General features: G+C 37.8%; 1 protein-coding gene across 3 annotated transcripts in view; it reads right to left on the bottom strand.

Moving 5' to 3' along the window:
* The window catches only part of LOC132118268 (la-related protein 4-like), an 18,482-nt gene extending 5,760 nt beyond the window's left edge, over positions 1–12,722 (bottom strand). For 2 of the 3 annotated variants that reach the window (XM_059527983.1, XM_059527981.1), the window contains exons 1-11: positions 12,143–12,722; positions 6,553–6,679; positions 3,633–3,776; positions 3,387–3,474; positions 3,130–3,266; positions 2,941–3,044; positions 2,751–2,861; positions 2,616–2,669; positions 2,318–2,530; positions 2,116–2,219; positions 1,367–1,408 (exon numbers count right to left, since the gene is read on the bottom strand). In XM_059527983.1, coding sequence (XP_059383966.1) covers positions 1,367–1,408; positions 2,116–2,219; positions 2,318–2,530; positions 2,616–2,669; positions 2,751–2,861; positions 2,941–3,044; positions 3,130–3,266; positions 3,387–3,474; positions 3,633–3,776; positions 6,553–6,679; positions 12,143–12,256 — 1,238 coding nt within the window. In that variant the 5' untranslated portion in view covers positions 12,257–12,722. The remainder of the gene's footprint in view (positions 1–1,366; positions 1,409–2,115; positions 2,220–2,317; positions 2,531–2,615; positions 2,670–2,750; positions 2,862–2,940; positions 3,045–3,129; positions 3,267–3,386; positions 3,475–3,632; positions 3,777–6,552; positions 6,680–12,142) is intronic. The other variant, XM_059527984.1, reaches the window with a different exon arrangement.
* Between the last annotated feature and the right edge of the window lie 614 nt (positions 12,723–13,336).

Raw genomic sequence — 13,336 nt, forward strand, 5'->3', positions numbered from 1 at the left:
GATTTCAAGCATCACCCTCCTTTTAACATGTCAAGTCTGCCGTTCTAACCCAATCAGCCTGACATAATGATCTCCAGCCTTGTGCTCGTCAACATTCTCACCAGAGTTAACAAGACGATTACTGAAATGATCTCAGCAGGTCCTTTAATGACAACAATGAAATGCAGTGAAAAGGTTTTTTTGGGATTAAGTTAATTTTCATGGCAAAGAAGGACTATGCAATTCATCTGATCACTCTTCATAACATTCTGGAGTATATGCAAATTGCTATTATAAAAACTTAAGCAGCAACTTTTCCAATATTTCTGTAATTCTCAAAACTTTTGGCCACGACTGTATATGTGTGTGTGTGTGTGTGTTTTCTTGTGTCATATTTCTGAATGCTTGAGACTATAAAATTAGTCAGACAACTGTATTAGTAAAATCAGAGCCATAAGCAACTGTCTAGGTACAACTGTAATTTGTAAATAATAATAGTTATATTTTTAGGCTACTTGTTCATTAAATTTTTTGAATGCTACTGCTAAATACTATTGTACCTGCAAAACACTGTTTATTTTTATTTGTGTATTATGTTTTTTTTGTAATGTGTATCTTCTATATCTATATCTGTTCTATTTTTTGGATGACAAAGATTTTTAAGTTTTTAGGTGGCTAATTGAGCAAAGTGCTTCCATTTATTTTATTATTAGTAGTAGTAGTATTAGTTCAATAAAATATCGGATTGATATCGGAATCGGCTAATAGCCAAAGCTGCGGCATTGGTATCTGAAGTGAAAAAGTGGTAACGGGACATCCGTACTGAACGTACCTGAACCGTGACACAACTGTCTTATCAAAATGAACCGGGAATTTTGTGAACCATTACACCCCTAATATATATATATTAAAAATATATTATTATCTGCTGTAAACTCACTTCAGGCATTTAAATTAGGGCTGTAAATTGAGTAAAATATATTTTTTTAGATAACAGATTTTTAACAATTCAAGGCAAAACTGTATGCACTAAAATGTTACTTTCAAATGTATTCTGACAGCCCTTAATCTAAATGTTTTTTTTAAGGAATAAAACAAAGAAATGTTTAACCACTGCTCAAAGATCATTCAACATAAAAAGCTGTTAGTGTAATCATTTCAGTGCCAATATAATTAAGACACAAAATAATTAACGTAAATAGTAAGGTGATAATAATTACAGTAATTATTTTCTCCTTTATAACCCTCCACCACTCATTTTGTTAGTTAACCAGAATTTTTAAGCTAGAGAGCTAAACACCAGAGCTGGTATTTTAGCTGTCTGAACAGGATAGTAAGAAATTAATGGATTGATGGTTGTTGATATTGGAGGTTTTTGAAGCTGTACCTGAAGGCATTTATTACATTCTTTCTTGAATAGAGTGGAACACTGTGGGAACAGTAAAACAATATCCAAGTGATCTACTGTAACTGCCTACAATCTTACACTACACAAAAGAAGCTTCTAACTTTTTTTTTTTTTTTTTTTATCAAATACAAAAATGGGAATGCAGATTTCAGACATTGTTTATAATGAAGTACAACAGTGCCCGCACCCTTTTTCAGCGGCCTTGGTTCTGAGAGTATTCTTAGTATTCTTAGTCTTAGTATTCTAATTTTTCTCATGGGAATTAAAAAATTATTATAATAATAATAATAATAATAATAGTTAAGTTCTAACAGAAAAAATACATAACGGCTTTAATGAGGCAAAGAACTACAATCCCAAGAAACAGAAAAAAAATATGTTTGAGAGTGTAGGGAAACTATCACATCATTCATAGTGCTTCATGAGAATGGGTGGGACCTAAAGTGTTCTTTTGATTCTGTGATTGGCGGATATTTTTTTGCAGAATCATGGGTAATATAGTTTTTCACCAGGAATTCCACTGCTAAACAGTTATTTAAAATTAACGAAAGCATATACCACGGATTATAACCTCAAAGCTTACAGTAATGCTGTCTTTTAACGGTGTAAGTTAAAAAAAAAATTATTTACTGCCAGAACCCTGTTGCACTCTATGATGAGGTTAGAACTATACAGTTAATTAATTCTAAATAAACTGGTGGTATAATGAAGAGACCAACTTGACTTACCGGTTCCTGCTAAAGGGACGGCTAAGGTTGAGAGAAGTTGAGCCAGTTTTGTAGTGTCCAGGGGAGCTAAATCCATTGACAAAACCACTGTTGGGAAAAGGTGCCTGTGGAAAACCGCATCAGTTAAAATAATACAATTTACAAAATAATTACAACAAAAATGACTGTCAGCTACATCCCTAGTCAAACTAGAAAGACTTACGAGGGGTGTCTCAAAGTATGGAGTTGGAGATGGTGTCCAGGTAGGAGGTACTATGCCGTAGATAGGGTACTGCTGCTGGGGGCTGTAAACAGGCTGCATGAAGAGAGGGGAGCTGTACTGGGACTGAGTGTGAGTTTGCTGAGGATACACACTGCAGTCCAGGCTGCGGTAACCATTCTTCGCAAAGAACGTATTGATGGCTTTTATTCTGGCCTGAGAACAGGAAACGCAAAAGGGTCAGAACCCATCTGCCATGTATAAACTAATTTAACGCTGCACATTTTTGTAAAGAACTTACCATGATTGGTTTTCCCTGAAATGTCTTCACTTCTTCCCTTAAATATTTGTATGCCTGGATGGAGGAAGCCCAATTAGTTTCAAATCCAAGGGTAAGCAGTTTGTTTAATCTCGAAATAAAAACAGAAATTCATACCTGTTGAGCATCTGTATCCGATTGGAATGTAATGTACCAGTTGTTGTTGTGTGCAAACTCCACACTTATTACCTTGGGACAGTTGTCATTCTTAAACAAGGCTTCCACTTCCTGATGAGAACAACAAACACACATACAATAAGAGGATCCCAAGACAGCCACAGTTCTACTTCTTAATGATATTTCTTACCTCAACAGGTGTTGTTTCAGGGACTTCTCGCAGAATGATGATGCATCGCTTGTGATTTGGCCGCACCTTTTCCCCTTTTTCATCAACTTGGACCATCGGAGATGCTGTAGGCGGTCAGAGCAATATACATTTTTGTACTGTTAATAAAAAAAATAAAACTGGACCATAGATGAAAATGCAGGCACGTACATCTGAGGACATCCAAGATGAGGTCCGTGTCAGTTGTGAGGACCTTGATTCCTTCCATGCTGGCAATAGTCCAAATAGGGACAAACTGGTCACTGTCCATTTGCGATATTAGGTAAAGATCCTTAGATAAGTTCTCCCTATGGGATGAAAGAGGAGCATCGATAAACGCAGCTGATGGGAGGAGAATGGCCGTAAAGTGCTGTTTACTCGGTTGCATTAATTTGAAAGCTTACATCGCATTACACGGCTGCACTTACCTGGAGAAACAAAACTCCAATTCTTTTTTGAGAGACTCACGCAAGGTCTCTTCAGAGACAGGCTGTTCCTCAGGGAGCTTGGACTCCACTGCATGTAAACAAAGAGCATAAACAAAGGTAAGTGTTTGGCAAATGCCTGCTGACTGAAAACACCAACAACAGTTAGCAGTGATGGATTTAGGAGATTTATCTAATAATATGTACACATGAACCATATCATATTTCAAAATGATGAACATCACATACCATTAGTTGCTGTAGTGTGCTCAGAAACTGGGAAGCTTTGGTCAGGGGGGTCCATACCGTTCACCACCCCCACTACAGTACCAGCAGTGCTGTTGTAGTCAGGAGTGGAGAAGCCAGGTGTATACTGTTTACCTACAGAGTTATCTATGTGAACAAAGGAACAAATGACAGATAAACAGTTACAATCATAAATACATTCAATTCGATTTTATTATGTATTTTGCGTGTGTTGTGGTACTCTCCATAATGGAGACAGAGGGTGAGAGGGCGACTCAGGGGAGAGGAATTGTTAAAAAAAGTATTCATAAGTTTACGGTTGAACCAATGTTCTTGAACCTTAAACGTGGGCGGACCCTTGCTATATATGGAGGGTCAGGAAGCTCTCGCATTTCATCAAAAATATCTTAATTTGTCTTCCGAAGAACAATCAGCAAACGACATGAACATGAGTGACTAATGACAATTTTCATTTTTGGGTGAACTATCCCTAAAACGGAGCAGTGTAAACATAATCCAATGCATTTCTTAGGAGGCTTTTCCACTGGATACTGACTGGACATGCGTTCAAAATCAGCTAGATGCCTTTTTTTTTTTTAAGTTGCCTTTAACTTGAAAATGTCTAAACTGGCTATATTTATGGCACAACACTGGGGAAAAAGTGAGACAATGCAACAGCCATCTGTCTGCACATGTACATAGACCATCAAAACAAATGCTTCCCAACTAAATCGGTTTAAAGTTTAGGTTCAGTCAGGCCTTCAGGGAACTACACTGCGACCAAAATGGTCACACATGCGACCTGTTGAAATTACATTGCGACCTTAATTTTTATGAGGTCGCAAATGTATCACTGATTATTTTTGTACCTACCTTATGTTTTAGGCAATATGCTATGATTTACTATGAGCATTTATTAAAAAAGAAATGTGTATTTTAAAAATACGTTTTATAACGTGCTCTGAGCATTCAACACATCAAGTTGGCTTCAGCCTCGCGATGCGGGAAAGCTGAACAGAGTAACGTTAGCAGGTTACTCGCGCGCTGTGTTCGGTGCGCACGAGAGATCCGCTTCTCACAGACAACAACACTGAACCGAACTCTCCTTCAGGACGTTCGCATCCTCCTGCACCTGAATGAACAAATACAAATCGCAGTTTAAACAAACAGAAAAGGATGCGAAAGAGCTTAATTCAGCACCGCGGTGTTCTGATGTTCAGGACACACGCAGAGACGCATCTCAAAGTCTTCTTGCTTTTGTACCGACAAATACATACTAAATATGTCAAAATACCTGTTTTGGAAAGTGTGTTCGAAAAGTCTGTGGTTATGTCTTAAGTGAAAGTAAAGAGTTGGAAAGAAATCGGACGTGTATCATTATAATGGATGCATTGTCTCTTAAAGTGACCGCGCCTAATTTACTAGCTCTGCTGTCAGTGTCTTTAATGTTAATCCAAGAAAATGAAAGTAAATCACTCACTGCTCTTGATTGAATTACTTTGTAGTCTTAACAAGAATTTATCCACAGTCAAACTAAAAATCAGATATAATTGATTATATTGTTTTAATGGTGGGTGCAAGTGAGTATAGCAAAATACAGCGAACTGTGAAATATTATACCCAAAAATTCTTCATACTGTAGACTACCAGTGAAATTGATATATATATATATATATATATATATATATATATATATATATATATATATATAAAAACCTTAGGGACCTGACCATGTTTTGCTTAAGTGTTTCTTTCTTTAATTGCTAATGCAACCTTTTCACACCACAGACTGAACAATTAAGAAATTAAGCAACGCTTGCTTGGAAACTGTTCAACAAAGTATGGATAGTTGTGTAAATATTGTCATACTGAGTTGTCTGAAGTTTTGGTTGATTCCATTACATATCTTTCTATCAAAGCTATCTGTCATTATCAAGATGAATTTGTTCTGACACAGTTTAACTCCTGTTCTTGTCATATTTTATTACCAATTTCTAAACTATAACAAATAAACTGTGATAATGTGAGAAATGTTGAAGGTGTCTGAATACATTTTGGTTTGACTGTGTATTTTATTTTACAGTGAAGACTATGCAGTGCTGTTTTAAATAAGTTTCTGGACCGCTACAAACTCAAAAACTGTGAACAGTGTAAACTGTGTAAATGGCACAAATAAATAAATAGAACGAACACAGTAAATATTAAGCAATTTCAAACAGGGCCCACTGTACAACCTGCACCAGGGCCCCTCTAACCCCAGCTATGGCCCTGGGTTAAGATACCAAGACGAAGCAATGCACTATGTGTACTGTAAGAAATAAAACAAGGCGGCATGTGGTTTAAAAGATGGCAAATAAAAAGCACATCTGAATGCAATACAGTTTCATTATTATCCAGAGCGGCTTTCTATAAAATAATTTGTGCGACCAAATCATGTTTTGCGCCAGTAACTGAAAAAGGTTAGTGTAGTTCCCTGGCCTTTAAAAATAAATGAATACTTTTACTCAGCAAGGATGCATAAATTGGTCAAGTGATAGTAAAGACATTTATAATGTAAAAAAAGATTTATATTTTAATGGTTTTCACAAAAAAAATTTAATAATATTTCTTGAGCACCAAATAAGCATATTACAAGGATTTCTGAAGGATCAGGTTACACTGAAGAGTGTTGAAATGTCTGCTGAAAATTCAACGATCATCACATGAATAAATAACATTTTAAAATAGAAAACACTTGTTTTAAATAGTAATATTTCACGATATAACTGTTTTACTGCTTTGGTGAGCACAAGGGACTTTAAAATGTTTACAAAAAAATCTTATCCACCCAAATGTTTGAACAGTAGGGTTATGCATTCTGAAAAAACACTAAGAAATCAGTGGCATGGAATTAAGATTTAGAACACATGGAAATTTCCTTTACCTTTAGCCGTATTGTTCTGGGACCAGGGGGAGGCCACAGTGCCATCCACAGGAGCTTCACTTTGTGTTGCAGGGATCTCCTGCCAAACCTTGGCATTAGGGTTCAGACCAGCTCCTTTAGCAGTGACCTGAAACAACAGAAGGAAATGCAAAGAATTTATTAAACCCTTGGTCTTCAAAATACATTTTATAGCATAATCATGGTCATTGTGACATTGCTTATTCTCTTCTTTTTTTTGTCTCTATTTATAAGCATGACATGCAAAACACTTCCAGTGTCGTTCCCATGACACCAAGGTTTGTTTACATGTCTTGAGTGACACTGAGAGCAATGACAGATGAGCCCACTTCACCTTCCTTCAAAAGCAACCCAAAATGCCCACAGAGAAAGCCAAGTGCTTAACCAGACAAGAAAGATGGTACCTCAGTTCATGATAAGTCTAATTTGAAAACATGAACATACTATAATAACCATACCACTGAATACTGTGCCAGGATTTCTCTTTGCAAATAATCAAGAGTGCTTAACTTTTAAGAAATGAAAGAAAAATGTATTAAAACAGTATGTATTGGTGGGAGAATGCACTAAATAAATTCTCAGTCAACACTGAGTAACACACAAAGGCAGCACGAGGTAAGCAGAATCACATGGGCTCATGTTTACAACACATGAACAGCCAAAACGACCATTTTATTATTGTTCACAAGGCCTCTCATTCAAGATAGCAGCAATCTCTATAGCAGAGGTTCAGTCTTATTTTTGTCAGTAGTTCCTGCAGCCAGACAGGGAAAGATTGACTCTTTCAGTTCAAACTCGTCTGACAGCTCCATTTCATCCTAACAACAGACAGCTTTCACACGATGAGAGCTGATCTAATACAACAGCATTATGGCAAGTGTGATTTTGCTTTTATTCAACAGTTCAATAAATAATTAATTTTGAGCAACATTTTTTAAAAAAAACTGTCCAGTTAGCATGTTTCTTCTCCACCAACCAAAAAATAAAATAGTACAAAGCATGTAGTTTCGAGTCTGGAACAGAATATGTGAGTGACGAAGAGTGTTTCGGCTCGAGATTTTTTTTTTTTTTTCAATAGAATTTTAATTCTATTTTAACACACTGTGGAAATCCAAAACTGAAAAGACATGAAACCAGCAAATTCTGATATATAAGCATTTAAAAAAACTGTCCTCTAGTTCCCATCAAAAATAAGTATCCAAAAGTAGGGCTGGACGATTAATCGAAAAATAATCAAAACCGAAATTCATAAACTCTAACCGACGTAATTTTCCCATGTCGGTTATTTCGGGTTTTTTAATCCTGTTAACACTTCCCCCTTAAAAGCATACTAGCGCGTGTGTAGCCACATGACTATGCCCCGTCCAGTCAGTGGCATAAAAGCAAAGCGGTGTGAGCGGTGAGCCTTGCGTCTTCACTAAACTTTGTCAGTTGTATTTGTTTTATGGTTTGGACATTCAAGCGATTAGATGAACGGATGTGTATTCTTATATCGAGCTACCATGTTCGCGCAGCAGCATTGTGGCACGAACACTCATATAAACAGTAGTTGTGAAGATCACGCGCACAGAGGAACACAGAAACTAGTTGTCAGTGCTTTCCTGTGATTTATCACTAAAGTAGCTTAGAATCTCAAAACTTATTATAGCATATTTGTGTGCAGCGCACATGAAGCACAAGCGCGTGCATAGAGAGCAGCGGTCGGCGATCGCGCTGCGGGTTCCCGGTTTGTGTCCGTTCTCGGATTGTTCTGTGTATTTTAACTGTAGAAAAGGTTGTTCCGAGTCGAAACTACGATACAGAAAACTAACATTACATCAGTATATCATCATAAATGCAGCCGTTTTTGTCTTAAGTGAACATAAACAGATGAGAAAGAAAACACACATGTGCAGTATTTTTGCTTAAAGAGACAACAGCCTAACGTGCTGCGTGCATTAATGTTAATCAAAGAACAAAAGAAAATCATTCACTGATCTTGACTGAATATATTTAATAACTTTACTTGATTAATCTTTATTTTATTTATAAAAAGAAAACTATGCAGTGTTTTTAAACTTTTAATTACAGTTTCTGTACCTGAAATTTTGTTTAGTTGTATTTATGATATTGCTAATTGATTTGTTTGTTCCTTTATTATTACTGACCTATCTGATTACTTGTCTTTAACACTTTAATATTTGAAATTTATATTAATCTAGTTGTTTTTGCTATGGTATTTTTTTTTTTTTTTTTTTTTTTATCGCAGGCAAAATTCCTTTTGCAGTGTTTTGTAGGCTGCTTATTTTTGCTCGTTATTCAGCTGCAACAGAATGCTTTGTAAAAATGTTTGACATCTAAATGTTAAACTTAATTTTTTTTATATTGGATTTTTTATCTTATTGGAATCTAAACTAGGAATCGATAAGAATCGGAATCGATAAAATTCAAATGATACCCAACCCTAGTAAGAAATGTTACGAACATAGATAAAATAACTGCTGATAGTCAATCATATTTACAGTACAAACCTTGTCAGTGAACTATGAGGGCAAAAAAAACAAAACCGAAAACAAAATAATCGTTCAATAATCGTAATCGAGGCAAAATGTTCAATTAATCGAGGTTTTGATTTTAGGCCATAATCGTCCAGCCCTATCCAAAAGTCTAATGTACACATTTCTGTTCAAACGCATTTGAAGTCTTCACACTTAAAAAGGAATGTACTGAGGCAGCTGAAATGTAAAAATAAAAAGGTTCCCACGTGTTCCATGTATTACACGTTTAATATTTTGGCTACAAATTGTGCATCCAAAATAATTCGTACCTGCTTATTTCACATGGCCAGGGGGCGCCAATGGGAACAGACACCTGCTTCCTAACCTTCATCCTCCCCATAAACTATCAAAAACAGCTGTTAAGTTTTGTGAGCCTGTAACACAAACAACACTAAAAGACCCTCTAGGATACTAGGATAAAGTGTTTCTAGAAGATGTCAGCCTGAAGATTTAAACCGAAAGCAGACATTTTGTCACTCCCAAGCTAAAGTGCAGGAAATGCGTAGTGTATTAAAGGGTTAGTTCGCCCAATTTGCTAAATTATGTCATTAATAACTTACCCTCATTTTGTTCCAAACCCGTAAGACCTCCGTTTATTTTTGGAACACAGTTTAAGATATTTTAGATTTAGTCCGAGAGCTCTTAGTCCCTCCATTGAAGCTGTGTGTACAGTATACTGTCCATGTCCAGAAAGGTAAGAAAAACATCTTCAAAGTAGTCCATGTGACATCAGAGGGTCAGTTAGAATTTTTTGAAGCATCGAAAATACATTTTGGTCCAAAAATAGCAAAAACTACAACTTTATTCAGCATTGTCTTCTCTTCCGGGTCTGTTGTAAGACAGTTCAAAACAAAGCAGTTTGTCATATCCGGTTCGCGAACGAATCATTCGATTTAACCGGATCTTTTTGAAACGGTTCACCAAATCGAACTGAATCGTTTTAAATGGTACGCGTCTCCAATACGCATTAATCCACAAATGACTTAAGCTGTTAACTTGTTTAATGTGGCTGACACTTCCTCTGAGTTCAAACAAACCAATATCCCGGAGTAATTCATTTACTCAAAGATTACACTGACTGAACTGCTGTGAAGAGAGAGATGAACACCGAGCCGAGCCAGATAATGACTCGTTCACGAGTCAAGAACCGTTTCTGTCAGACGTGTCCGATTCGAGAACCGAGGAGCTGATGATACTGCGCATGTGTGATTCAGCGTGAATCAAACTGTCAGAAAGAATTACTGGTGATCCGAAAACCGATGCAACCGGTTCTTGACTCGTGAACGAGTCATTATCTGGCTCGGCTCGGTGTTCATCTCTCTCTTCACAGCAGTTCAGTCAGTGTACTGTTTGAGTACATGAATTACTCCGGGATATTGGTTTGTTTTAACTCAGAGGGAGTGTCAGCCACATTAAACAAGTTAACAGCTTAAGTCATTTGTGGATTAATGCGTATTGGAGACGCGAACCGTTTAAAACGATTCAGTTCGATTTGGTGAACCGTTTCAAAAAGATCCGGTTACATAGAATGATTCATTCGCGAACCGGATATGACAAACTGCTTTGTTTTGAACTGTCTTACAACAGACACGGAAGAGAAGACAATGCTGAATAAGGTCGTAGTTTTTGCTATTTTTGGACCAAAATGTATTTTCGATACTTCAAAAAATTCTAACTGACCCTCTGATGTCACATGGACTACTTTGATGATGTTTTTCTTACCTTTCTGGACATGGACAGTATACTGTACACATAGTTTCAATGGAGGGACTGAGCGCTATCGGACTAAATCTAAAATATCTTAACCTGTGTTCCGAAGATAAATGGAGGTCTTACTGGTTTGGAACGACATGAGGGTGAGGCATTAATGACATAATTTTCATTTTTGGGTGAACTAACGCTTTAACAGAGCAGAACATCGGCTTACAGCTAGACAAGCTGAAACAAATATTTGCTAATTATTACTCAGAAAACTATATCAACTTCCAAAGTCGGTGTAATACACTGATTACATGTAGTTCGTCTATTCTATGAGGGTTTTAACTTCACTAGAGCTCATGTTTGTCATATGACTGCGTGAATAAGCTTATGAAAGCAGGCCGCTGAATGAATGCTGGCGAATTACATCGGGTTTTGCTGCTGAATTTGTCCACTAAAATCAGTATCTCTAAGCCAAAGTATGAATTACTCTATAACTAACAAGCAAAATGCTCATATGTGTATCTTCGCTAGCATATGGGCTAATTTAGCCGGTTAACTCCGGTCATGCTCGACAGCCTTAAAGGGCCAGTTCACCCAAAAACTTTAATTTTATCATCGTGTACAATTTCCTTTATCCAGTACAAAACAAAAGGTTGGTGGTATTTGCGTTTATTACCATAACAGCTTCACAGGAGATTCGTATCATGGCAGATACAGATACATTTTACATATAAAATTGACTTGCATTATTTTGCACATACACGGCTTTATATATAAAGGACTCTCTAAATTTAGGTGTGAAAAAAAACCTAACATTTTTATATGTCAATCTCAGAAAGCATGTGCTTTTATAACTTATAAGGAGATATCAGGTAGGATGTGAGAGACGGACAGCCTCAGTCTGTTCATTCATTTTACTGCATCGTTTTCCAGTGAAAGTCAATACAGGGACTTCCGCTGTCATTCAGTCGTTTCTGTTCATTAGTGTTTTGAACGACATGAGCGTGAGGAAGTGACATTTTTGTGGTGAACTATCGACTGTGTGTGAGAAAAAGCAGTCTTAAAACCACAAACATGCTGCCGCAGATTAGAAATGGCTTTTGCAAGCGGTCCAACTATGAGATTAATGAATCATCCTGTCAATCGCCAGCAAGAATCGTCTTCGACAACATGGCCAGCTTGCAATTTAGGTGATGTCAGAGCTTGCACGCTGTGAGAATCGACTGATGGCCTTATATAGCGAGCGATCATGCTTCCTATGACCCTATTTTTAAGAAGGGCAACGGCCAGAGAACGATCGTGTTGTTGGGGAGGGGTAAGAGGCCCCGACTCACCATGACGCCTGAGTCTCCCCCGGTCCCGGGTGTGATCTCGTCCTCCCCTCGGGGTTTGGGTCCCGGCTCAGCCTCCTCCTGCAGCTGCGGCTCTCCGCCCTGGTCTGAACTCATCGGCCGCTCCTGGCTCACCGCGCCTCCGTCGCGCTCTCCCTGCCCCCCTCGAGTCACGCTGTTTGTTGTTCGAGTAACGTTAGTTAATACACTAGTATGCGCACGGTAGGCGGTCCGGTTGAAAAACCTGAACTTATTAAGCGCTCGGTAATGAAAGCTCAGAATGCGAGCTGGCTGACTAGCCACCGAATGGGCTAGTTCTCCTGCTAACTAGCTGGCTAGCTATAAATGCATCGACAGATACGGCGCAGGCTCCGATGTTTGTCAACCGACGGGTGAAAATGACAGCGCAAGCGCCGAGAAAAGCGACTTCGTGCCTAACGCGCCTTCCTCGCGATTTACACAAGCGCCAGTGCCATAGAGTGCATTCCGAAACGGGCCACCGAAGCGGACACAGGGGACACGCACCTTGCCACTGAGTAGGCAGACATTAACACAGTCCGCCACCGTCCCACACTCCTCAGCGACCTCTTGATACCCTCTGAAGTTGATCTGCTCAGCTTCCGGTTCAAGCAATGGCTGACAACAAGCTGCCTGCCAAAATAAATGTCTTTCTCCTAATAACTATTTAAATGTACTCCTTCTATGCTGCTTACTTTTTATTTGTCATCTCTCTCTCTCTCTCTCTCTCTCTCTCTCTCTCTCTCTCTCTCTCTCTCTCTCTCTCTCTCTCTCTCTCTCTCTCTCTCTCTCTCTCTGTCTGAACACACTTGGCAATAAACTCATTACTTTCTCCTGTATTTTAGTAAACTCAGGAAAAACATCTAAAATAAACTCTACCAAAATACAGAGATGTTTTACAGACAGATGTTATTCAATCAAAGACTTAATCAAACGGGGAAAAAATTAAGTTTGAGAGTAATGGAGCATTTCACCCAACCAGTACATTTAAATGAAGACAATATCTAGTCATTATTGCAATATGGATGCTATTTAATAAACATGCAGGTGCATCATGGCATGCAGAGAATGATCCATTCATGACTGACATCTGGGTTTACTTTATATTGGAAATTGATCTTAATAGTCTAAAAATTTATATTCAGTCGGTTTTTGTATCAAATAAAATAGTGCATGAGC

The sequence above is a fragment of the Carassius carassius genome, chromosome 37 (assembly GCF_963082965.1).
Source record: "Carassius carassius chromosome 37, fCarCar2.1, whole genome shotgun sequence".
In the NCBI taxonomy this organism is placed as follows: domain Eukaryota; kingdom Metazoa; phylum Chordata; class Actinopteri; order Cypriniformes; family Cyprinidae; genus Carassius; species Carassius carassius.